The 23,000-nt window shown below is 37.7% G+C and overlaps 2 protein-coding genes across 3 annotated transcripts; one reads left to right on the plus strand and one right to left on the minus strand.

Moving 5' to 3' along the window:
• Window positions 1-9,037: 9,037 nt before the first annotated feature.
• On the minus strand, window positions 9,038-10,263 carry LOC105420580 (uncharacterized). The gene is made up of 2 exons (XM_088872393.1): window positions 9,463-10,263; window positions 9,038-9,145 (listed from the first exon to the last, which is right to left on the minus strand). The coding sequence occupies exons 1-2, from the start codon at window positions 10,261-10,263 to the stop codon at window positions 9,038-9,040; spliced, it is 909 nt and encodes a 302-aa protein (XP_088728519.1).
• A 3,972-nt stretch (window positions 10,264-14,235) lies between these two features.
• Window positions 14,236-16,720, plus strand: LOC18433242 (zerumbone synthase). 2 transcript variants are annotated; one of them, XM_006843336.4, is made up of 2 exons: window positions 14,236-14,616; window positions 15,682-16,720. In XM_006843336.4, the coding sequence occupies exons 1-2, from the start codon at window positions 14,564-14,566 to the stop codon at window positions 16,481-16,483; spliced, it is 855 nt and encodes a 284-aa protein (XP_006843399.3). In that variant the 5' UTR covers window positions 14,236-14,563; the 3' UTR covers window positions 16,484-16,720. The 2 variants fall into 2 exon arrangements, with proteins under 2 accessions (XP_006843399.3, XP_011622957.2); XM_011624655.3 differs by having other exon boundaries at window positions 15,691-16,720.
• The last annotated feature ends 6,280 nt before the right edge of the window (window positions 16,721-23,000 follow it).

A 23,000-nucleotide genomic window follows, 5' to 3' on the forward strand; every position in this document is an offset into this window, starting at 1 on the left:
TTTATCGATCCTTTCCGTGACTTGGTAACATAGACATGTTAGTTTCATGCTTAAGATGTGCCCTAACCGCATTAGTAATGCAGGTCATAGCCGTGGACTACATCTTTTCTTACCAATGGTTTTTTAAAAAAGAAGGTAGCAGATGATCAATCTTGTCAAGTGATTGCTAGATGACTTACTCCTATTACTATTTAGCAATGGTTAGGATGACTAAGTGGGGAGCAATTGGAAAGCCTTTCAGGGCCCATTTGGCTAGGAGAGAATTCAGAATATTTGATTTTCAAAACCTATGGTTATTGAAAATCAAATGCTCCTGTTTTTGAGTTTCTTTTCTTGCCTCTTTGGAAATCAGTTTGAAAAATCATGGAGGCATTCCTGTAGTTCCCATTTCCATTGTGGGCAATCAAACAGATATCCATGGAAACCCAAATATGATGTTTCTCGAAACCCATATTTCCATAAGTCAATGTTTTAGTAAGAATTATTCAAAGCCCTCTCAGAGCTAATTGAACCGCAGACTCATATCAGTTTCCCTAAACCCAAAAATTAGCCATTAACAATAGCATCATTAGGGTTTTAGCTTCTGTTCAGTAGCACCGGTGATATGGTGCACTTTTCTTTGACTGGGGAAACCTAAACCAGTAAAATATGGTACCCAAATTTTCTTTGGTGAAAGTCAAATCAAACAATGTGGCATTCCAAAGCAAACCAAAGGAACAGAAAATGAAACCAGCAAAGAAATCAGTCACTGATGGGTGATCAGAATGATATGCTATCACAACAGCTGGAGTTTCAGTGTGTGCTAGCTCAAACTGGGTAGTCGTGACCCCCTTGTAACCTGCACTAGCCTCTTGAGCTGCAGGGACAGGCTCCCAGTGCTTCATGGCTGACCTTCTTCGACCTTACTGTGGTCTTACTGAAATGAATGACCAGTTGCTTCCCATCTCTCCGACCGCATACTATAAAATTCCAACGAATGGATAGATTGAGATCTCACTTTCTTTGAAAGAAATTTTGAACAAACACCAATCTCAATTCCCCGCTTCGCTTATATGAAAATTAAGCTTTTGTGCCAAAATGGTAGGATTGAATGAGAAATTCTGGCCAGAAAATGCTGTGAAACTTCGAATTCATTTGGCTAATGTTTTAGAACTAAAAGAGAGACTGAGACATTAAAGAAAAGGAAAATACATTTAAGAACTAACTGTTGTTTTCCAGAGTAAGGGCTCTAAAAGAGCTGAGAACTTTGAGAGTAGGCAATGGCCCTGAAAGCTTGTTTGCTTGGAGCTCAAGCCTAACCAGAACTGAAAGCTTAATGAGATCATCCGGTAAAGTTCCTTGAAGATTTTGGTGCTCCCTATTTTATGCAGAAGAAACCAGCTTCCATGGTCATGACTCCGTATCATGGGTCCAGCCTAGGGTTATTTTAGCATTGATGTTAATGGTGCTTCTGCATATCACTAGCATAGTTGGAGCGAGTCTAGTCTTCTGGAATCCCCAAAACCATGTTCGGTAGAGTTAAAACCATTGTTTTATATGAATGGTATAGGAGAGACTGAGGCTTGAAATCCATACATCAAATAAAATCTTGGATCTTCAAAATAACAAGTTTAGAGAAACATTCTAAGAACGGAAATTCCATGCCGAAATCGTCATTTTGTTTACTCAAACAATTACATAATCTGAAATTGTAAGAATGGGAAGGGCCCAGGTTTTGAATTTCAAAAATCTCTCTAAGTAGAATTCATCCTACCAAATAGGCCCTTAGATTAGAAACCAGATTTTCTTGCCTTTGTTTACATGGCTAGGGTTGGATATAAGAGTAAGCTGATGATAGGAGAGAAGAGGTGGAAAGGAAAAGAACATGGATTAGCCCAAGAGGATGAGCGCTTCTAGAGGCTAAGAAACCGGTTTTGGATGACCAAGCGAAGATTAAGTTTGCAGTGTGAACTGTGAACAAAGGTTCAATGAACTTAATTGGGTCAACTTGGATCGCCTAATTCAGATACCCTTAATTGGATTTATTTGATAAGGTTGGTAATGGATTTCTGGCATTGTTACGGGTATTTTTTGGTCATAATGTAAACGACTTTTTAATGGGGGCTTTATAGAGCGAAAGGAGAACTCAGGACGGAAAGCTCTGGTTGAGGTTGACATTAGGGATTTTGAGCAAAGCCCTAGTTATCATTGCACCCTATTTTGGGTGGTTTCATCAGCATTTTCCGTGTGGAACCATGATGATGGAGTAAAAAATAAAGGTTGGTTTCTTGGTTCTTTTGTAATGGTAGAAAGGAGAATTAGTAGTGATTAACCGATTGTTAGAACCTTTATACTTACCCAATCATGTAATTCTTTCATGATCATAGAATCATTTTCCTACCAATTACTCGTGGATGTAGCTCGATTAGGGTGAACAATATATATTTGTGTATTGATGGTGATTGGATTATAGTATGTAATGTCATTCTGAGTTTCCCTATTTTGTTTATCTTGATTTCAAGTTATTTTCTCCTAATTTAATACACCAATATTGTTATTGGGCATTTGGATTCTTGAAATCAGATGGCTGGTGATAATAGCAACTTAGGTTCTAGGTCTTAGATTTTTTGTACTGGGGGATTCTTTGCAATAAGGGAACCCCCATTAAGTGTGTAGCTTTTGGGGAAAATAACAACTTACAAAATTGAACTAGAAAATTTGAATGAGAGAAAAGATTATGAATTTCAAAATAAAAGTTTATGATATATTGGTATAACAAGGTCTTTATAAAGCATAGCAAATAAAACTCTAAGTAGTCGAATAAAATGAAAGATGATGATTAAGAAGAGTTGGATAAGGACTAAATAGAATACTACTTAATATAGTTGGAGAAACGATGAAAAGTGATTCATGGGCAAAGTTAAAAAGCTTATACCAAACCAAATCCCCCACAAAATAATTTCTTTTAAAAGAAAATTATTTTTGAGGATGAGAGATGACATAAAATTATCAGAACACTTGAATGAATTTGGCAAAACGATTTGCGAACCCAAGAGTATCAGAGTGAAGATAGATGAGGAAGATGAGTTCGAAACATTGTTTGTCATTAGAACCATATGATAATGTTGCTATTACCTTAAGTTATACTAAGGAAGAAGATCCCCCAAATTGAATTTGGTTTGTAGCACTCTCCTTGCTAATGAACTCCAAAAGGTGTTAATGGAAAGTTCAATGGGTTCAAGAATGGATGATCTTATAGCAAGATGATGGTTGGATAAATGCCGTGGTTCATCAAGGAATTTCCCATGTGGCAGGGGTTATTTATAGTCAAAGTCGAGGGGATCTCATGACAAAAGGGGTCGTTGGTTTTGTGGCAAAACTTGCCACATAAAAAAAGAATATTGGAAAAGAGAAAGGGTTGATTCCTCAAAGATTTCTAGTTTGGGAATGGAACGGCATGGTGAAGCCAAGAACAAGATGGTGAAGCCAAGACCAACAGGTGAAGCCAAGAATGAGGTTCAACAAGTTGAATAATCAACATCCAATTGTAATGAAGATGTGGTATTGATGGTGGGATACAATATCATGTATTATCAAAGTTAGATTCTTGATAATGGAGTCACATATCATATGTGCCCACAATAATTATAGTTTGATGCATACAAGCCATGTGAGGGAAGACTGGCATCAATGGGAAATAATTTAATGAGTGAAAGGATTAAAATGGGCTTGATTTGTATAACGACGTGTTATGGGATGGTTTGAACTTGAAAATACGAGACATGTAATAGATTTGAAAAAAGAGTTTGATTTCACTTTCTTATATAGATATAGAAGACGGAGCAATTCAAAAGGGGCTCTAGTTATAATGAAGAAAGTCCAAGAAATAAACTTATATAAATTATTAGGTAGTACAATTGTTCAATAAAATATAAATTTAGTTGTAGTGCAATATGAAGCTCAAAGAGGGATGCATGACTTGGCAATAAAAGATATTAGTGGTGCAAAGCAAGGTTATTCTGTAAGGTATAGAATATGAAGATTTAGAGCTTTCCCAAGAAGATGCAAAGCCGAAAACACTTCGTGAATTCTTTCTGAGTTAATGTTAAAAAATTGGTGAACGTCTAATTTATTTAGTGTTTTATACTACTCTATTGTTAATTTTGATAATTGAGTATGCTTTTTGTTATTTTACTTTTTTGTTGTTTTCTTATCTAGCTTGTGGTTAATCAATGAATGATAATTTGAAATGGAGCAAAATGGGTGTATCGCAATTAAAAAAGTATGGGAAAGTATTGCCAAGGTTGTGAACATAAGCAAAGTTTTGTGAGAATGACTTATACAAAGGATCTTAGTAAAATGAAATCAACTATCACTTGACGCAGTTGTGTAGGAAAGGTTTTACCTAAATCATGTGTAAAGGTCAGTTGTGTAGCGTAGTTGTGTGGGAAAGGTTTTACTTAAATCATGTGTGAAGGTCGGTTGTACAACGTAGTTGTGTGGGAAAGGTTTTACCTAAATCATGTGTGAGGGTGAAATTGCCTCAAGAACTCAAGCATCAGAAAAAGGTGAACTTTGCATAAAAAGGATAAATGCAAAAGAAGGTGAGCAATGCATGTTCATGTGTTTGTTAAGTTCTTTAGGTTCTGTAGAAAACCCTAAAAGTAATCCATAAAAACAAGAAAGAAGAAACAAACACAAATGAAAGAGACAACCAACCACAATGCAAAGATATACGTAGTTCGGCAACGTGCCTACATCTACAGGGAAATGAGAGCTTCTTTACTAGCAATGGAGAATAGGGTTACAATAGCTCTCTTTCTCACACCTCTCTATTCTCTCTGATTACAAAGAAATTTGTGTTTTTTTCTTAACCCTAAAAAAAACCCCTATCGCTACAATATATAGAGTCCCAGGTAGATGGTACAGATTACCGAAATACCCTATGTACGGATATAAAAATTTCTCTCTGGGGCTGTCGCCCCTCAACCCCCGCAGGCGCCGAGTCCATCGAGTCTACCTAACAGGATGACTCCTCCGAGCTTCAAGCCCTTCGGGCTTTTAACGGTCATCCGGAGTCGTCTCTTTGACTCTACCTTTGGCATATATATTTTCTCATAATACAAGACATCAATCCTCAATAAGTTCATCAACAAAAGAATAATCAAATATGATAAGTAAGGTAATGGGTGCGATTTTATATCAACATGGAGATTGTTGAGTATGTGATACAATATTGCCCCTAATGAATTTCTCTCATTATTATGGCACTTCTTGTCGTTATAAAAACTATTTTGGTATAAGCCATCATGTGGAGAGAGAAAGGAGATATTGTGAAAGAGAGAGCTGGATGGTTGCATCGGTGTTTTCCATTATAGTCAGAATCGTGGTGTTTCAACAATGAAGATTGATTCGATGATTCTTTTGTAGTAGTGGAAAAGGAAATCAATGGTAGTACATTGATTGTGAGGTAAGCATTGTAATTACCCAATCTTGTAGTTCTTCTGGGATAATGAAATCATTTCCTTGCTAGTTGCCTTGATAGAGTCACATATATTTGATGGTGTTTAGATTGAGTTTTCCTATTTTGTATCTCTATAACATTAAATATTGTTTTTTTAGTGTTTCAATTTCTTAAGACTTGCCCATAATACGAGAGTAGGTTTCAAGCAAGATACTGAGACTCACCTCGGTCGAGGTGCTTGGCCTTTGACCGAGACAAGTTACTTGCCCGAGTTCAGTCTAACTGAAAAAATAAAAATAAAAATATAAAGAATATATATAACATTCCAGTTTATTTCGTCAAATGCAAAAACACTTATTAGTTAGCTATTGTACTCTTGATATACCTCCTCAGCCAATAGGTCAAGTGCTCGATTCTCAAGCATGCCCTTTGTTTTTTGAAACTCTTGCTCATTTGATATCCTCAAAAAAGGGTTATGTTTTTTAAAAAAGGAAATAGTTTAAATGACATTGATACCTTAAAATGTAGAATTAAAGTACACCCCTAAAATCATTTGAAAAAGATTGTTTTGATGTTGGAAAAACATCTAATTGATCAACTCAACATCGAGATATAGAGAAAAAAATAGATTTCAATTCCTATAAATAGTACATCTTGCAACACATTATCTGAGCTATTTATTTTCAAGATTTTCATGCGTATATAGTTCTACTTGATTTGAACTATTTTTTACATTTAAAATTTTATAATTAGAGATAAAAATAGATTCTCACACCATCCCAAGAATTTTTGACACCCAAACTGCATATGATGATAAAGTTTGGAAGTGCACTTTATTTTGATTATTTAAGGTTGCAATCTTATGCAAATCACACCCTTAAAAAAGTGAGGTAGTGTTTACAAGGGGGCTTGTACCCTCAACAAAAGGGAAAGTAACACTGCATGCTAATAGCAAGCAATTGGAACCCATTTGTGATAAAATAAACATATTATTGTATATATAACTTATACAATATAGTTGGGATACACTCACGGAGTATTAGATTTGTTATAGTGGCGGGTTCACCATAAACAACGGGTAATAAAGCTGTGTTGGTTCCCAATAACCAATACAAGCCCAATTTCAAGTTTCAAATTGTAGATTATTGTGAAACTTTGGAGGAGCGATTTGAATAGAAACAAATTTTCCAATAATGCGTACTACCAAAAAAGGGGTATTTGTAGATAGTTCAAGAGTTTGAAATCCCGTAATTGTAGGGATCTATACAACAATACAAATCCTAAAGGTTGCATTCCCTTAATTGTAGGGATCTATGCATCAATACAAATTGAATGAGATATAACTCATTCAAATGTGGGTTGAGAAGGAAACGGTAAACTGAGGTTTACTGAGTCTCTAGCCGTAAGACTTCCCCTCAAGTTGATATGTGTAAATCGATGACACTCAACTTGGATTGTAAATAAGTAAATTTCTCTTTTCTGAGAGGCTTGGTAAATACTTATGCTCGTTGATTACTTGTTTGGAGATATTGAGTTTGGATGATGCTTGCAAGTAACTTCTCACGAACAACATAACAATCCAGCTCTATGTGTTTGGTGCGTTTGTGAAACACAAGATTAGATGCAATGTGTAAGGCAGCTTGATTATCACAGTAGAGGAGCATGGGCAATGAATGTAGAACTCTTAAATGTTGAAGGGGATTTTTAAGCTAAATGAGTTCACACGTAGTGGTGGCCATGGCCCGATACTCGGCTTTGGCAGATGAGCGAGATACGGTGAATTATTTCTTAATTCGTTAAGAGATGGGGCTGTTTCCAAGAAATGTACAATATCTGGTTACAGAATGACGAGTAGTAGGGCTGCTAGCCCAGTATGAGTTGCAATATGCAGAGAGCTGCAAGGAATTTGACGATGGCATGATGATGCTTTTTTCGGGATTTGATTTTAAATATCTGAGAACACGCATAGCTGCATCCATAGGAGGTTGTCTCGGTATTTGCATGAATTGACTGAGGACATTGACAGAGAATGTGATTTTCGGTCGGGTAATAGTTAAGTAAATCAAGTGCCCAACAAGTCGTCGATAAGAGCTTGGGTCTAAAGAAGAGCTCCATCGTCCGCATTGAGTTTCAGATTTTGTTCCATTGGAAATGCGGTGGGTTTTGCCTTGAGTAAGCCTATTTCTTCCAAAATGTCCAAAGGTTATCTTCGTTGGGAGAGAAATATTCCTTCTTTTGATCTAGCTACTTCGATTCCAAAAAAATACTTAAGGAATCCGAGAACCTTTAATAAGAACTGACGGTGCAAAATCCGTTTTAAGGAATCAATTGTAGAAGGATCATTCCTGGTGAGAATGATGTCATCAATATAGATAAGAATGACTGTAATACGGTCTTGAGTTCTGAGAGTGAACATGGAATAGTCTACCTTGAATTGTTGAAAACCTGCTTGAATAAGAGAAGTAGAGAATTTGGAAAACCAATTTCGAGATTCTTGTTTGAGGCCGTATAGAGATTTCTTTAGGCGACAAATAAGTTGTTCTTCATACTCCTCCTTTTGAAGAAATCCAGGAGGCAAGTGCATGTATACTTCTTCAGCTAGGTCACCGTGGAGGAATGCATTGTTGACATCTAATTGGAACAAAGGCTAGGATTTAGAAATTGCAATGATAAGGAGGCATCAGACGGTGACAAGTTTGGCCACATGAGCGAATGTCTCGTGGTAATCAGTGCCTTCGGCTTGGGAGTAACCTTTTGCTACAAGCCGTACTTTGTAGCATTTAAAACTTCCATCTGCATGGTATCTGATTTTGTACACCCACTTGCACCCAATGGCATGTTTACCGTATGACAAGGGTGTGACGGTCCAAGTATTGTTGGATTCAAGAGCTCTTATCTCTGCAGTCATGATATCTCTCCAACAGGTATCTTTTATGGCAATGGTAAAATTTCTGGGCTCATGGTTAGATGATATGGAAGCAAGGAAGACACGGTGTGAGGAGGAAAATCAATCATAAGATATGTAATGAGCAAAGGGATAGGTGATATCTGTTGGTTGACCATGTGAAGATGTGGTATTGGTCATAGGTGAAGAGAGTGTTGGAGCGCATTGATAATCTGCAAGCCACTCGGGCGGACAAGGCATTATTGAGGATTTGCAAGGTTGTTCATTGGTAGGAGGGATTGGATCCAATGGCGTTGGTTCAGCTGATGGCAAATTCGTAATTGGGGTAGGTGGTGGCAATTCGGAAAGTTGAGCGGAAGGGTTGGGGTAAGGAGAAGAAGGCACAACAGAAGTTAATTGAGAAGGTGAAGGAAGATAATTTATCTCAATGTCCTCAATGAGTGGGAGGGGCATAGACGAAGAAGGACAGAGGTCCTTGGTTTTGCCTTTCTCAATAAGAAATGGGAAGATAGTCTCGTGGAAAGTGGCATCTCGATTGACACTAAATTTGTGGTCATCTAAGTCATAGAGCATGTATCCTTTCTGACCATAGGGGTACCCAGTAAAGATATACATGCGTGCACGAGGAAAAAACTTATCATGTATTTTGAGTGAGCGTCTTTGTAAAACAGAGGGAGGTAATCGGTATATTAGGTATCTGACGGGTAAAACACATTCTCCCCAGAAAATGATGGGTAGGCCAGCTTGGAAGCGAAGTCACGTTGACCTAGACCAATCACCGTCTTCGTTGCTAGGTCCTGAAGTACACAGAAATCATAGAAAAAAAATAGCAGCACAATTATGAGATTTGGTTAGCTTATTCACGGATAATAGGTTCAAGTCAAAAGAAGGTAGATATAAACATCAATAAGTTGTAATGATGGTGAAAGGGAGCAATTTCATTTATGAGAAACGTTAACTATATCACCATTTGGAAGTCTGACATTCTGGTTTGGATGTATAGTTTTTGTACTTGATAAAAGGTCTAATGAGGATGGCATGTGATTAGATGCCCATGTATCAATGATCCGTGATGAAAGAGATGGTAGGAAGCACAAGACATAGTCATACCTACCAGGTTGGCTGATGATATGCTATTGTCAATGTTCAACAAGGACATAAGTTGGGAATGTTGCTCTGGAGAGAGGTGAACAACTATAGAGTTTTCGACCGATCTATTATTGTCCTTGTTGCTAGTGTTTGCAGCAGTGACATTGTTACGAGGAGTTTTCCATCCATGGAGTTTGTGACATTGATCCCGGACATGGCCAAAATATCCGCAGTGATCAAAACGGGGTCTGTCGCATCTTCGGCCTCCACATCCATTGCCCCTTCCGCGAAATTGGTTGGCATAATTGTTGTCTGAACGAGCTCTACCACGACCATTTCCATCGAAGTTACCCGTAGCTATGACAACTCCTTCCAAGGGATGTGCAGAACGAAGTTGAACTACTCGTTGCCGTTCATCTTGAAGAATCAAAGCATATGCTTTGTTCATGGAAGGCAATGGATCCATAGTAAGGATATTGCTCCTCACATTGGAAAAAGAGTCATTCAAACCCATCAAGAACTGAAAGACCATTTCATTTTGTTTCAATTGGGTGATTTCTTTGACTGCACCACATGACCATTTTGGGGTGATAGTTAGGGAATCAATATCATCCCAAAATCCTTTAAGTGTGGTGAAATATTGCAGGACAGTCAGCTGATCCTGAACGTGATTTGAAATGTCACGAGTAATGCGATAAATCTGAGCAGCATTACCTTGTGAAAAGCGTTCTTGCAGGTCCATCCATGCTTCTTGAGCAGTTTCAAAGTAGACAACACTGTTGGTGAGATCCTTGCAAACAACATCCCAAATCTTGGATAAGACCATGGTATTGCAACGATTCCAAGCAACATGGTTGGATGTACCTTCCTTTAGCTAAGCAATGGTGCTGTTGATGAAACCAAGTTTGTTCTTGGCACCGAGAGTAGTCTTCATGGCTCTCTTCCAGAGTGGGTAATTTTCTCCAGTGAGTTGTTGAGAAACTAGCAACATTCCCTGGTTGTCGGAGTGATGAAGATAGAAGGGAGAAGAAGGATCAGTAACTTCTCCATGTGGTACAGTGGACATGATTGAAAAAGAAAGACAGTTGTAGAGAAAATAACGGTAATGATTTTTTTTTGATGACTTGCTTTCTAGACAGCAGCGGGTAGAGACAGAAACTCGTGCTACCAAAAAGGGCTGAGAAGAGGCTTCAAGCAGCAGTGGAATTTGCTTTCTCTAAAGCAACAGCGGGTAGAGAGAGAAACCCATGCTACCAAAAAAATATGGCCAATTTTGAAGACCCAATAACAAAAAAGTGGTTTTGAAAAGCTTAGAGAGAGAGACGGGTTTCCTATTGCGAACGTTGCCAAGCAACAATGAAGAGAGCATCGCAAACACTGGGATGGCCTTGCAATTGGCTATCCATGCAATGGCTCTCCTGAAAATATATATTGCATATGTCTGCAACTCAATAGTCTTCCAAAACTCAAAGCTTAAATGGAAATCTGAGGGGCTAATGTCTTCAACAAAGTACGCAGGATGGTTATCTAATGGCTTTCTTCAACACTTTCTCCGCCTAATCATCACTGCTTGCTGGAAAAAATTTATGCTTTGATACCATGAGAAAGTTTGGAGGAGCGATTTGAATAGAAACAAAATTTTCAATAATGCGTACCACCCAAAAAGGGATATTTGTAGATAATACAAGAGTCTGAAATCCTGTAATTGTAGGGATCTATACAGTAATACAAATCCTAAAGGTTGCAATCCCTTAATTGTAGGGATCTATGCATCAATACAAATTGAATGAGATATGACTCATTCAAATGTGAGTTGAGAAGGAAACGGTAAACTGAGGTTTACTGAATCTCTAGCCGTAATAATTATTGTTATGTTAATCCCGCATGCAATGCCAATGGCAGTCATGATCAAAATACTCTAAGTGAATCAAAAGGTTGGAAGTGGTAGGAGAATCCATTGTCAAAAGAGAGCACTTATAGGCCTCGCAATGAGCTTGACTGGCATAGGAATTACCTAGCACGATAAAAATTCAATCTAGATGATTAAGATCTTAATTTCATAAAATTAAAGATATTCTTTCGTCGCAATAGGTTGAGATATGTCATTGTTACAGGGTGGCTAATGAAGAAGCATATTGCTACCAAGAGTGGTGTCAATCATGACTTAGTGGTTGTCAATTTTTTTTAATTCTTTGTTTTCCTCTTGTATACATTGTAAATCTATTTTGAGATGAATGAAAAACTTTTGTGAATGTTCAACAAAAAAGAAGAAGATAATATGTTGGGTAGGGCTGAGCCTGACATAGCCTGGTCAGCCGGCCCGTTGCCCAACCTAGGGTCACTGAGAGAGAGAGAGAGAGAGAGAGAGAGAGAGAGGTGTGGAAGCATATTTTAGAGAGAGAGAGAGAGAGAGAGAGAGAGAGCGAGGGAGGGGTGTGGAAGCATCTTTTGGGGTGGGTGGCAGGGGGGCAAGCATATTTGGGAATCATTTGCAACATGTGGTGTGAAACTGAATTCAACGTCAATGTTAGAAATGTGAAAGGAAGGTATATATTGGATTATCCAGCTAATATAGAAGGTATATATTGTAATCAATAAATATGAGAATGGTAGGGTAGGGTATACAATATAGACTTTCTTTTCAAAAGAAAAATAGGTTCGATTTGCATCATTTTCTTCCATTGCTTTGCTGGGTGTGATCAATGTGAAATCGTGTTGGAAACTTTTGAGGTTGATTGTTGTCCACCACAAAGCCCACTTTCGATGTATGAGTTTAAAAAGAAAAGGACAAAAGAATGTAGTTTCTATAAGGCTTAGGCTTTATAATCTCAAATCCTTGTCCCGAAAGCACTTTGGGCATCAGAAATCTCCATGACGGTGGTAAAATTAATTTATAACACCAACTATAATATGAAACTCTAAAAATGGTATAGATCTTGCAGATTCAAGAACACTTATTTTTAAGGGGATATAGACGGTCTAGATAATGTGTACAATGCACACTATTTTAGGGCTTGAAACCCTAATTTTTTTTTACAAGCATAATAGTTCAAGGCCGAAATGAATGATTTGAAGGTTTTCCGAATGCTAGAATTGTTATTTTCAGTGACTTTTGAGATGAGGCTTTACTTATTTTGATAGGACTACAGCCCTATCAAAATATTTTTCCAAAACAGGAAAAAGTTTAAATAGAGTCAAGGTTCTAAACAATCAAATTAGAGCCCACTTCAAAATTTTCACTAGAAGATGTTTTAATGCCCAAATATCCTCAAATTAATCATCTTGACCTCAAGATGTATGGACATGAGAAAAAATAGATTTTAAATTTTGAAACTAATGTATCTTATAATGCATTTTTGGATCATCAAGTTTCAAGATTTTCAATACTATTTTTGAAGCTTTAAATTCTATAAGTAAAGATAAAAATATAACTATCACAAAGATTTCCAGTATTGAGACCACATTTCTCGATGCTATTTGAAGGTGCACTTTACTTTGATTGTTTAGAGCATTGGCTCTACATAAACAACACCCTTTTATCTTTATTATATGGAGGTCACAATTATTATTATGGACGAGATACTTTCCCATTCAAATGAAATAGACTTTCATAGATTTTCGAATAAAAAGGTAAAATAAAGTCATCTTTGTTATGTTTTTTATAAATAATAAAAAAATAAACAATTGTGGGCTAGAAAAGATTTCCTTCTCCCTAGGGAGGATGCTATCCCTTTTCTTGCTTGAGTAAAATTACATGTTAGGGATGTAAACTTTACAACCCATGAAATAACTTTGGTAAAAACACTTTTGAAATAAACTCGCATGTGCTAGAAAAAACTCATGTCTCAAAAAATTGAATAGAGACCGTCTAATTTTTTAAGGGCTAGATTTAAGTGTCACAAAACTTAAAATTCATATATTTCTTTTAAAAATAATCATCTACTAATTGCGATATGCTTTCCAAATTCGTAGACTAAAACAATTTGCCTAAATAGGTGTTTTGAACAAGGGAGAAGATGTGCATTATCTTCCCTAGGGGGACCCTACCCACCTTTTCCAATATAGGGGGAACCTACCCACCTTTTCTCTTCTTTATCTCTCTCAGTGTTTGATTGACACAACTTGGAAACTAGCCAAAGCTGGGTCCGAGTAACCAGGAAATGGGCTAGTTCACCTGGCCCAACTGGGCTAGTCTCAACCGGACAAAAACGTACTAAAAAATCAAAAATATAAAAAAAGAGAATATAAAAAATATATTTAAAATATAATTAAACAAAACATATCCAAATAAAATTGAAAAATAGTGAAAAATTTGATTTTAAAAAATCGATTTCTACCCAAAAGTATTTTATAAGTAATCCAAAAAAGAAAGAAAAATATAAAAATAAATATCTATAGCCGGAAATAAATATTTATAGCCGGAATACTTTCCAATATTTGTCAAATAATAAAAAATATTACAACACACATTACAAACATATTCCTTATTTTGAGAATTTTAATTTTTTTTAATTTAATTTTTAAAATACCCACTGGACTACCTAAACCATCAAAAACCAACTCGGCTGGGCCGGTTCTACTCGACCGGTTTGGCGTTGGAGCCGCTGAATTGTCAGACACTGCACTCTCTCTCTCTCTCTCTCCAATTTTTTAACGAAATAAAATTTCGTTCTTTCCGACGACCTCAGGTTTTTTTTTCCGGCCACATGGCTTACACTCCCATAATTTAAGCAAAATTAATAAAGTCTCCCTCTTGGTCAAGTCATATTTTTCCACCGACCAATCATTCAACATTTTTGGTCCATCTCCCCTTCCTCGCGAGTCCCCTCACACTGTTAAGGATAGATCCCTCTCCCTCAACTCTTCTCTCTCTTCTCTTTTAGTTTCTCAGAAGAGACCACCAAAGCTCCCCAGCTGTGCCAGATATCTCCCTTACTGGTTTTTCCGGCAACAAATTCCTTCAACTTAGTTGCTCTGCGCTCGAAATTCGATCAAGACATCAGCTTTCTCAGAAGCTCCACTCTTTTGCCAGTCAAACTACGATTTGGGTTCTTTTCAAAGTGATTGGGGTTATTTGATTTGAGTTGTCTCTTAAGAGAGATTTGGGTTTTCTCTCTCTTTCTGCCATGGCCACTGACACCAAGATCACAGGCTCAGACGCTTCCCAAATCACCAAAAGGTAATTTTTATGGCAAACCCACTCTGTTTTTCCATGTTAATAACCAACCCAGTATTTTTTCCGGCGAAAAATTGGGCTGATATTTGGTTTTTCCGGACATAAGTAGTGCCATCTCGTTTGGATAGAGTGGTCTGTTATAGTTTCCTTTGGTAACGGGTCATCAGTATCCGATCGATGCGTTGGACGGTGATGGAGCCAGAGTGCAACTACTGAAAAATGATGATGACACTGTTGGTGGGTCCGCTCTCCCTCCATCTCCATCCAACCCGTTGATGAACAGTGATAATATTCACTTCTTTTTATTCCCATGTTCATGAGTATTTTTCTACTGTATTCTTCCGGCAAGACTTGACAATGCTTGCCATAGTGGCCGTTATAAAGATAATACTCCATGCCTTATTCTCATGAAAATAATATCCTCTCTCCTCTTCGTTTTTAACGACAGAACACCATTTATAACAGTAGAGTTGTGATAAGCGTATTAACAAACTAGAGGGTCCATAGCCGTGAAATGTACTGATACGGAACTAGATAAAGAGACCGATTATGTTTAGTGATTATATAGCATGAGATCATTTATCCTTGTTAGTGGAAGGTCATAATTGCTATCCATTAGATGTCAAATTGGAAGGTTGGGTGTACGATATAAAGTTTGAGATTCTTTTTTTTTTTTTTTTGAACTATGAGTCTAGTCAATGGCAATACTTACCACAAAAATAATTATGACCTTATTTTATTAAAAGTAATACAATAAGTAAGTTGTCTCCTTGTATGTTTTTTAGTTTTAATACAAGGAGGCCGTAATTACTTTCATATTTCAAATTGAGTGGTTGTGAGTGTGTCATTGACAAGAGTGACAATTCAAAAAGAATTCTTGAACTCTTTGACATACTCCCGAGCCTTCCAATTTGACATCTAGTAGTATCACATCTAGTGGCTAGTAGCAATTGTGATGTTGTTTCCTATACTGCTTTTGGATGACAACCTTCACATCTCTAATGAAGACACCAGTGCCATAAAAGTAGGTTTGTCGCCATTTTTTGAACTCGAGAACTTGAATGCTAGTGTGGGCAGGCTGGAGGGCAAGGTGGCGCTTGTGACTGGAGGCGCCAATGGCATCGGTGCCGCCATAGCCTGCCACTTTGCTGCCCATGGTGCTCGTGTCTGCATCGCGGACTTGGAGGATGATGCCGGCCACAGCGTCTGCCAGAGCATTGGCCCCCTTGCATCCTATGTCCACTGCAATGTCACCATTGAGTCCGATGTCTCTAATGCAGTCAATGCCACCGAGTCCACCCATGGCCCTCTCGACATTCTCGTCAACAATGCTGGCATTGCTGGGCCCCCATATCGGGACATCCGCGATGCCCTCACCGATGACTTCCAGAGGGTCATTGATGTCAACGTTCGTGGCGTCTTCCTCTGCACCAAGCACGCAGCCCGCGTCATGATCCCTCGCAACAAGGGCTGCATAATCTCCATAGCAAGCACTGCTGCCGTCCGTGGTGGCCTTGCGTCTCATGCGTACGCAGCCTCAAAGCATGCCGTTGTTGGCATAACCAAGAATTGTGCAGCGGAGCTCGGTGCGCACGGCATCAAAGTGAATTGCATTTCGCCGCACGCAATAGCAACGAGGTTGTCAATGCCGTACCTGCCGGAGAATGAGGGGGAGGGAGAGGCAGTGGCAGCATTCGAGAACTTTGTGGCAAAGAACGCCAACCTCAAGGGCCCCACATTGACTGTAGATGACATTGCACAGGCGGCGGTGTATCTCGCGAGTGACGAGGCCAAGTATGTGAGTGGGCTCAATCTTGTGGTGGATGGTGGCTTCACAAGTGTGGTTAACTCTATGGGAATGTTCAGTTGAAAATGGATGGTTAGAAGTGTTTTTATTTTCTTGACATACTTCAAAGGCTGAAAATCTTGATCTCTCTCATGCAAATTGGATTTCATAGTTTTTTACTTGATTAAAGCTTGGGAGCAATGGGGTTTTTGTTTGTTAAGGTAGCATGGGTGGTTCCCACGTCTTGCTTTACATCCATCTGGTTTTCACTTCAAGAGTGGTTATGAGATATATATAAAATGTGGGCTCCGATTTCCTTTACCTTTTGAGCTTTCTTTATGGTAGTGGATTTCTATATGCTTAATGGAAGTTGGTTGCATGTCCATGCCTTCTATTGTGCTTGAGATATAGTGGGCACCACTTTTCTACTTTTTTTAGGACTTCACAGTAACTTCTTCATTGATCAAAGCCTTTATATTTACCATAGAAATCCTTGATCCCTTCCTCTGAACTTCATCTAAGTCATTCTCTCACTCCTTTTCCCATGACTAAAATAAAGGGAACTTCAGTTGAGGACAAACAATTTTTAGGCATGATCCGTCATCCAATTCTGCTCAAATTGGATTTATTTCAAGGTCCAGAGATACAGAAAGCCTTAAAGTCAATGGATATAAGTGCGCCTTTGAGGCTCAAGAAGCTTCCCATTCGATCTTTTGCAGAAGTGGAATTAGCTTCACTCTCTAACGGTTATTCTCGCTCTTCTAAGACACTGGGCGTGATTGGATTCAGTTCTTGGTCATCAACTGAAGGGAAAAAGCTCCATTGCTCGTCTGTGTTTAAGCTGAATCATCAAAAGAATTCCACAGTCTTGAATAGTTTGGTGATTGGTTCATTAGAGATCATAGAAAACAGAATGGGATTAAAACATTTCAAATCAGTTTCTGTTATTAATTTCTTATGGTGAATCTAATTAGAGTATGCAATGCTTATGAGTGTAAGGGGCCATGCACCCAATATGTCCTATATTTTTGCCTCAACAATAGGAGCATAGGAATTTAGAAAGTTGTTTTTCCCTTGTTTGCAAATATGGTGCTTGATGGCCTTTCAATTGTCTAGGGTCTCGTCGTGATTTAAATCAGAATATAGTGGAAGGGCCCAATTGTTTTTAAGAGTTTTCAAACAAAAATTATTACTCCTAATTCTGTCTTTGGTTCCTGAAACCACTATAGTTGCACAGGGATTATGCGAAACGGTTTTTCCTAGTGGGTTGAGGTGTTAATTTTCACTGTTCTTCTATGGATGCATTTATTGGGGATCAATCCATGGAGCAGAAGTTGCAGTGTCCTTCAACTTTGACAGTAGGAGTAGAAATGTATTCATTTCAGGTTGTCTTATGGAGCCTCAAAACTATGAATGATTCTGGGTAGCCTTAAGTTTCCCAAGGGAACTGAACCAGGGATCATGAGAATTCCAAGCAATTTGAATCCAGACTATTGAGTTCAATGAGATAGAATATGTTCATATCCTTCAAGTCTTAAGAGTAAGGCTAGCTGCAGAAAAAGATATCCCTGGCCTGTCTTTTGAAAACGCAGGATTCGATATCTCAGGCAAAAACTATCATGGAGAACACACTTGCTTCATGTATCTCCCTTGTTTGTCTGTGGCTCGTGTACTATCCATGGTTTCCCAATTGCAGCCGGAGACTGAGAGAGTTGTGTGAGATATAGCGTAATGTTTCTGTTGTTTACTGAATTTAGATCGGAGGGGTTCACCTCTAAATATTTGGATTTTGTAGCAATAGCGGCAGAAGGACTCTAGTGTGAAAGACTGGAATTTATCCATGACAGGTTGTCCTGATTTGAGACAAAGCATAGGAATTTGATATATTTCACCATGCTCTGAGATTATGATCAATGTACATTGTCCTTCATTGAATCCTGAACTGTTTTTGGTCAAGCATCTCTCTGGCCTGATTAATGCACGAGGAAAAGAAAGATCCCCTTTACTTTGAGCCGTTAGAGCTGTATGCCCAAGTTTTGTACCAGGGGCAGGCAAAGGATACTTACATAAGAGAAACAATTTGGAAATCATCATGGTTCTCTTCCTTCTTGAATCCACTTTAATAGTGTTGCAACAGTCTTATGATAGGAAGAACCCAACATGCTCCCATTTGCACCATTGTTGATTCTCACATTGCTTAGTTTGGGGCATATCTTGCCAATGGTTCTGAAATTTGAAGAATTTCTTCTTGAATAGAAACCTAAGAGTGTACTGTGTGGCCTGAGTGGCTCAAAATGAATATAATGGTTGTGAGGATGGTATCCCTGATCATATTTCTTTTGCAGTTTACGCTTCCAATTGAATCAGTTGAAGAATGGGTAATAACTTTAGGTGCATGAAATGGCTTCTTACATATCATTGCATCTGTATCTTGTGCGGAGTAACTCTCCTTTTCCCATTTTTTTAGACGTATTAGCCTCAATTGTTGGAACCTAGTTTTCTGATAAAATCGCTGCTCCAGATCGGGACTCACAGATCAGTTGGAATTCGGGAAGTCTTTGGGCTGATTACTTCCTGAAATCGGAAATCAGCCCTATTATCTCTAAAAGGCTTTCTTCTCCCCTGTAACGTGTTTTTTAAATGATAAAACAAACATTTGGGGAACTTATTTTTTATGTTTTTTTCATTTTTTGATATTTACGTCGCCTTCCATAGAAGGCGACTTAACCCTAGGGAGGCACCGAGAACCTTAGCCAAGGCACTCACCTTAGGTAGCCCTTGGCTTGAGAGAACTTTCCCAATTTTTAAGAGGTGAGGGACCCCAGCGATACGGTACATCCCCTATTATGTCCCCAACTACTAATTTGATGAAAAAGACCAAAAAAAAAAAAAAAAAAAGGTAGGAATTTTTTGAAGATCAGAAAATTTATAAACTTTGAGAAATCATATCAACCCAAAATTTTAAGATTTGGTTCTTTGTGAAATGTCAAGAGGTAGATTTTGGGTGATTTAAAGCTAGATGCTCATTCAAAACATGGAGGATAATGTTTCTATATTTGAGATCTTTCAAGCTCTCTGCTTCCTATTCTTTTAGGAGTGGGAATTTGGGTTGGAAAGATAGTTTTTGCCATTATGAATGATCAAATTACAGTTTGTTGAATTATTATCATTGGGATACAAATGAGGGTATTAATAGACTGGAGAAACACCTTGCCAATATTAAAGGGTTGACACCTCGATCAATGTTGAAAAGGTGATAAACCTATCTGGAAAATGGGAAAAAATGTGGCAAAGGAGGCAAGCATCACCTGGTGAAAGCCTGGGTTAACGTGTTCATTGATGATGGAGGGGAAATTGATGAGGATTCCTCTCGACATATTAAAAAATGATAGATTGGGTTCGAAAATGCTCGTATGAATAGACTTAATGAGTTTTTTTTAGCCCTTGAGCTTGAGGCCACAATATATGATAGGACAGAAAGAAAGAAGTTAACCACCACTGAAAACATGTTTAATAAAAAAAGCGCCAAAGATAGATATATCAATATATACTCGGTGAATGTTCTGAGGTAGTACGGTTTTCAATACTACTGGTCTAAATAGCTTCCATACAATGTTGGAGGCTATTGACCAATATAAGATATGGTTGAAGGGCCAACCCCACATAAGCTCAAGGAGCCATTGCTAGAAATATGAGGTACATCTGAAAAAAGCAGCACCTCAAGACTTGCAGTGATGTGTGGGTGCAATGTGGGTTTTAATCATGAAACTCAAAATGGGTGCAATATGGGTTTTTAATCATGAACTAAGACATAGCAACGATTCGGACCATGTAAAGGGTACTAGGTACTTACAATTGTAGGGCACTTGAAAGGAATACCTGTTAATTTACAAAACTTCTGATCAAGAATACTTTTCATATACAATTAATTTACCTCCAGCCCGACATATTGGGTTGGTATACCTCTGATTAGTGCTTCAGATATATAAAGTACACGGAGAAGAAACAGAAAATAACACTGCCTTCTTCTTCTTCGTCTTCTTCTTTTTCCTTTTTTCTTTTATCCTTTTTTTTTTTTTTTAATAAGGGTGGGCCTAAGTTGATCTCCCCTCCATGATCAATTTTAGACTTAACAGCCTATGGTCATATATAAGGTGATTAGAAAAATTATGGCTGGTAGATTGAAATCGTTCTCAACTTCATCATTAGCCCTAAGAAGGGTGCTTTCCTAAACATGGAGCATAGTTAAAGCAAGCTTTAATTTCCCACAAACTCAAGTGTAGCATTGCACTGACGAATTGTTAAAAATGGTAACATCTTGTAGCATGTGGTCAAATGTTGATAAGGAAATATTGACCATATCTTATCTTGATTATCAAAGGAATATTTTGACTTGATATTATTGAAATATTCTTATGGAAAATATGAGATGGAATATGCAATTTATGGTATGCACTATATTTTTAATGGATTTAATTTATTTAAATATATTGATGGGAAAATGGTTTAAGGAAAGAGAGATAATGGTTCATGCACTTTCCATAATGTTGATGGCCCATCTAAAGAATGGATGGCTCAGATCTCTCACCCCACAAGTCACTTTGATCAACGGTCCATATTCAATCTAAAAAAAGAGGCAAACTATGGAAACCCTAAACCTAAATTTGATTATAAATAGTGGTGCACTCCCCCCATCTCAACACACCTCTCTCTCCCACAAACTCTCTCTCTATCTTTCCTAGGGGCCATGTCCCTCTTATTTTCTCTCTCCTAAAAAGAACCCTTCTCTCTCTACTCTCTCTCCTAAAAAGGCATGCCCAACATAGAGACTCTCTCTCTCTCTCTTGATCCAACATAGAGACTCTCTCTTTCTCTTGATCTAATCCAAGGGTTGGAAAAATTAGGGTTTGAGCCTAATTATTTTGCAGTTAGGGTTTTATAGAGATTTAAGGGTGATTACTTAGTTTGGCCGAAATTAGCTTTTCCGGTTCGAGATTGAAGCTAGACCGTTGATCTCGCGTCATTGGATGTAGTGACTCGATGTGAGGCGTAAAAAGCCTGGTTGAGGTAATCTCCGGCATCTTTTCTTTTAATTGCTTGATCTTTTATTTTATATTCTCAAGCACATTATTAGGCTGTATGACTAACATCAAGTAGTTGAGATTTATTTTATTGATGTGTTATTTATTTTAGAATTTCTATTGTTTGTAATAATACTACCTGTGAGTGATCTTGTTGCCAAAATTATAAAGGATGATTATTATTAAAAAAAAAAAAAAAATTATATTTCCTCGGCATAAGATTACATAGGTCTTTCTTTCAGTATCCTATGCTTCTACACTTCCATACCTAACAAACTACTGCTCACCAACTTTTGAACTGCTTCTACACTTCCATACCTAACAAACTACTGCTCACCAACTTTTGAACTGCAACGCCTTGGAGTTACCCTCAACATCTCTTGGTTTGTCCTATTCAAATGGAGACTCATCAATTAACTTTGCCAAACCTTAGTGGTCTACGTTTAAATTTTGGAAAGTTGAAATTCTATCGGATTCTGCCCTAATAAACCCATAACTCACCCGAATTGCACTGACGAATTGTTCTGTTTTTAAACTTCCCTTGACATTATCTTTAGATATATCACCTTTATGATTATATAGAGAAACAACAGGAGCTTCATGGGCTTCAAATGGCAGAAATGATACACTCTCAACGATTGAAGGAAGTAGGCTTGGAGTTCTTGGGAGTTATGGGGTTTAAGAAATCATTTGGATGTCTACTTAAAATGGTGAATTCTCATTTCAAAGTGTTGACAAGGTAATTGTGAACTACAGGTTTACAAATGACATTCTGGATATCACATGGAAGAGAAAAACTCACCCCTGGGCCACTTTTATTTCACTTGGCCCACCAAAATAGACTTCTCAATAATGATATAATCCAAATATGTGGTCTCCGATGGATAATATCTGCTTCCTGCGGAAAACTTAAAAAGTCAATTATGAGCACATGTTTATCACTTGGAATTTTGTATGCCATAATCATCAAAAAATTATGTGGAGGTGTAACACCCATGCAATTGTTGGCTAAAGTACCCAAAGCTTTGAAGCAAACTGACTCAAAGAAATTTACAAACTAGTACACTGATAAAATCTGGAAGGCCTCTCTCCCTACCATAATCTAGTTGATTGAGCAAGAAAGATATCAGAAGACAAAATTGAACCATGAAAATATAAAGAAAAATCTATGGTAATACCCACGCAAATTAGTGTTATTAAAGAAATTCCCTAATTTTTGTATTTTATGAGCATACCCCTATCTTTTATTCTTTTGTTCCTAAATTGCCACCACTTTGGATCCTCAACATCCATAGTGACAAAGACATTTTATGACGAGGACTATGAAACTTGATCCGAAGTAGGGCCCCATATACAAAGTACTTTGTATATACATCTTCAGATCTTGAAGCTCCAAAGTCATGTTCAACTTTGCATATAGGAGCCCGACTTTGTATCTTCAAGATCACCAAATGTGACTTCAAAATCTTAAATACCCTAATTAAATGTGACTTCGGATCTTAAAAATTCCAAATCACATG

The sequence above is a fragment of the Amborella trichopoda genome, chromosome 1, assembly GCF_054954075.1.
Source record: "Amborella trichopoda isolate Santa Cruz 75 chromosome 1, AtrichopodaSantaCruz75HAP2 v2.0, whole genome shotgun sequence".
Taxonomy (NCBI): domain Eukaryota; kingdom Viridiplantae; phylum Streptophyta; class Magnoliopsida; order Amborellales; family Amborellaceae; genus Amborella; species Amborella trichopoda.

What these genes read in the sequence shown, in the direction of transcription:
- LOC105420580 (XM_088872393.1), bottom strand. Translation starts at nt 10,263, where the DNA reads ATGGTCTTATCCAAGATTTGGGATGTTGTTTGCAAGGATCTCACCAAC. An exon ending in GCATATCATCAGCCAACCTG is followed by an intron (nt 9,146 to 9,462) that starts GTAGGTATGACT and finishes TGTGTACTTCAG; the next exon opens with GACCTAGCAACGAAGACGGT.
- LOC18433242 (XM_006843336.4), top strand. Translation starts at nt 14,564, where the DNA reads ATGGCCACTGACACCAAGATCACAGGCTCAGACGCTTCCCAAATCACC. An exon ending in GCTTCCCAAATCACCAAAAG is followed by an intron (nt 14,617 to 15,681) that starts GTAATTTTTATG and finishes CTTGAATGCTAG; the next exon opens with TGTGGGCAGGCTGGAGGGCA.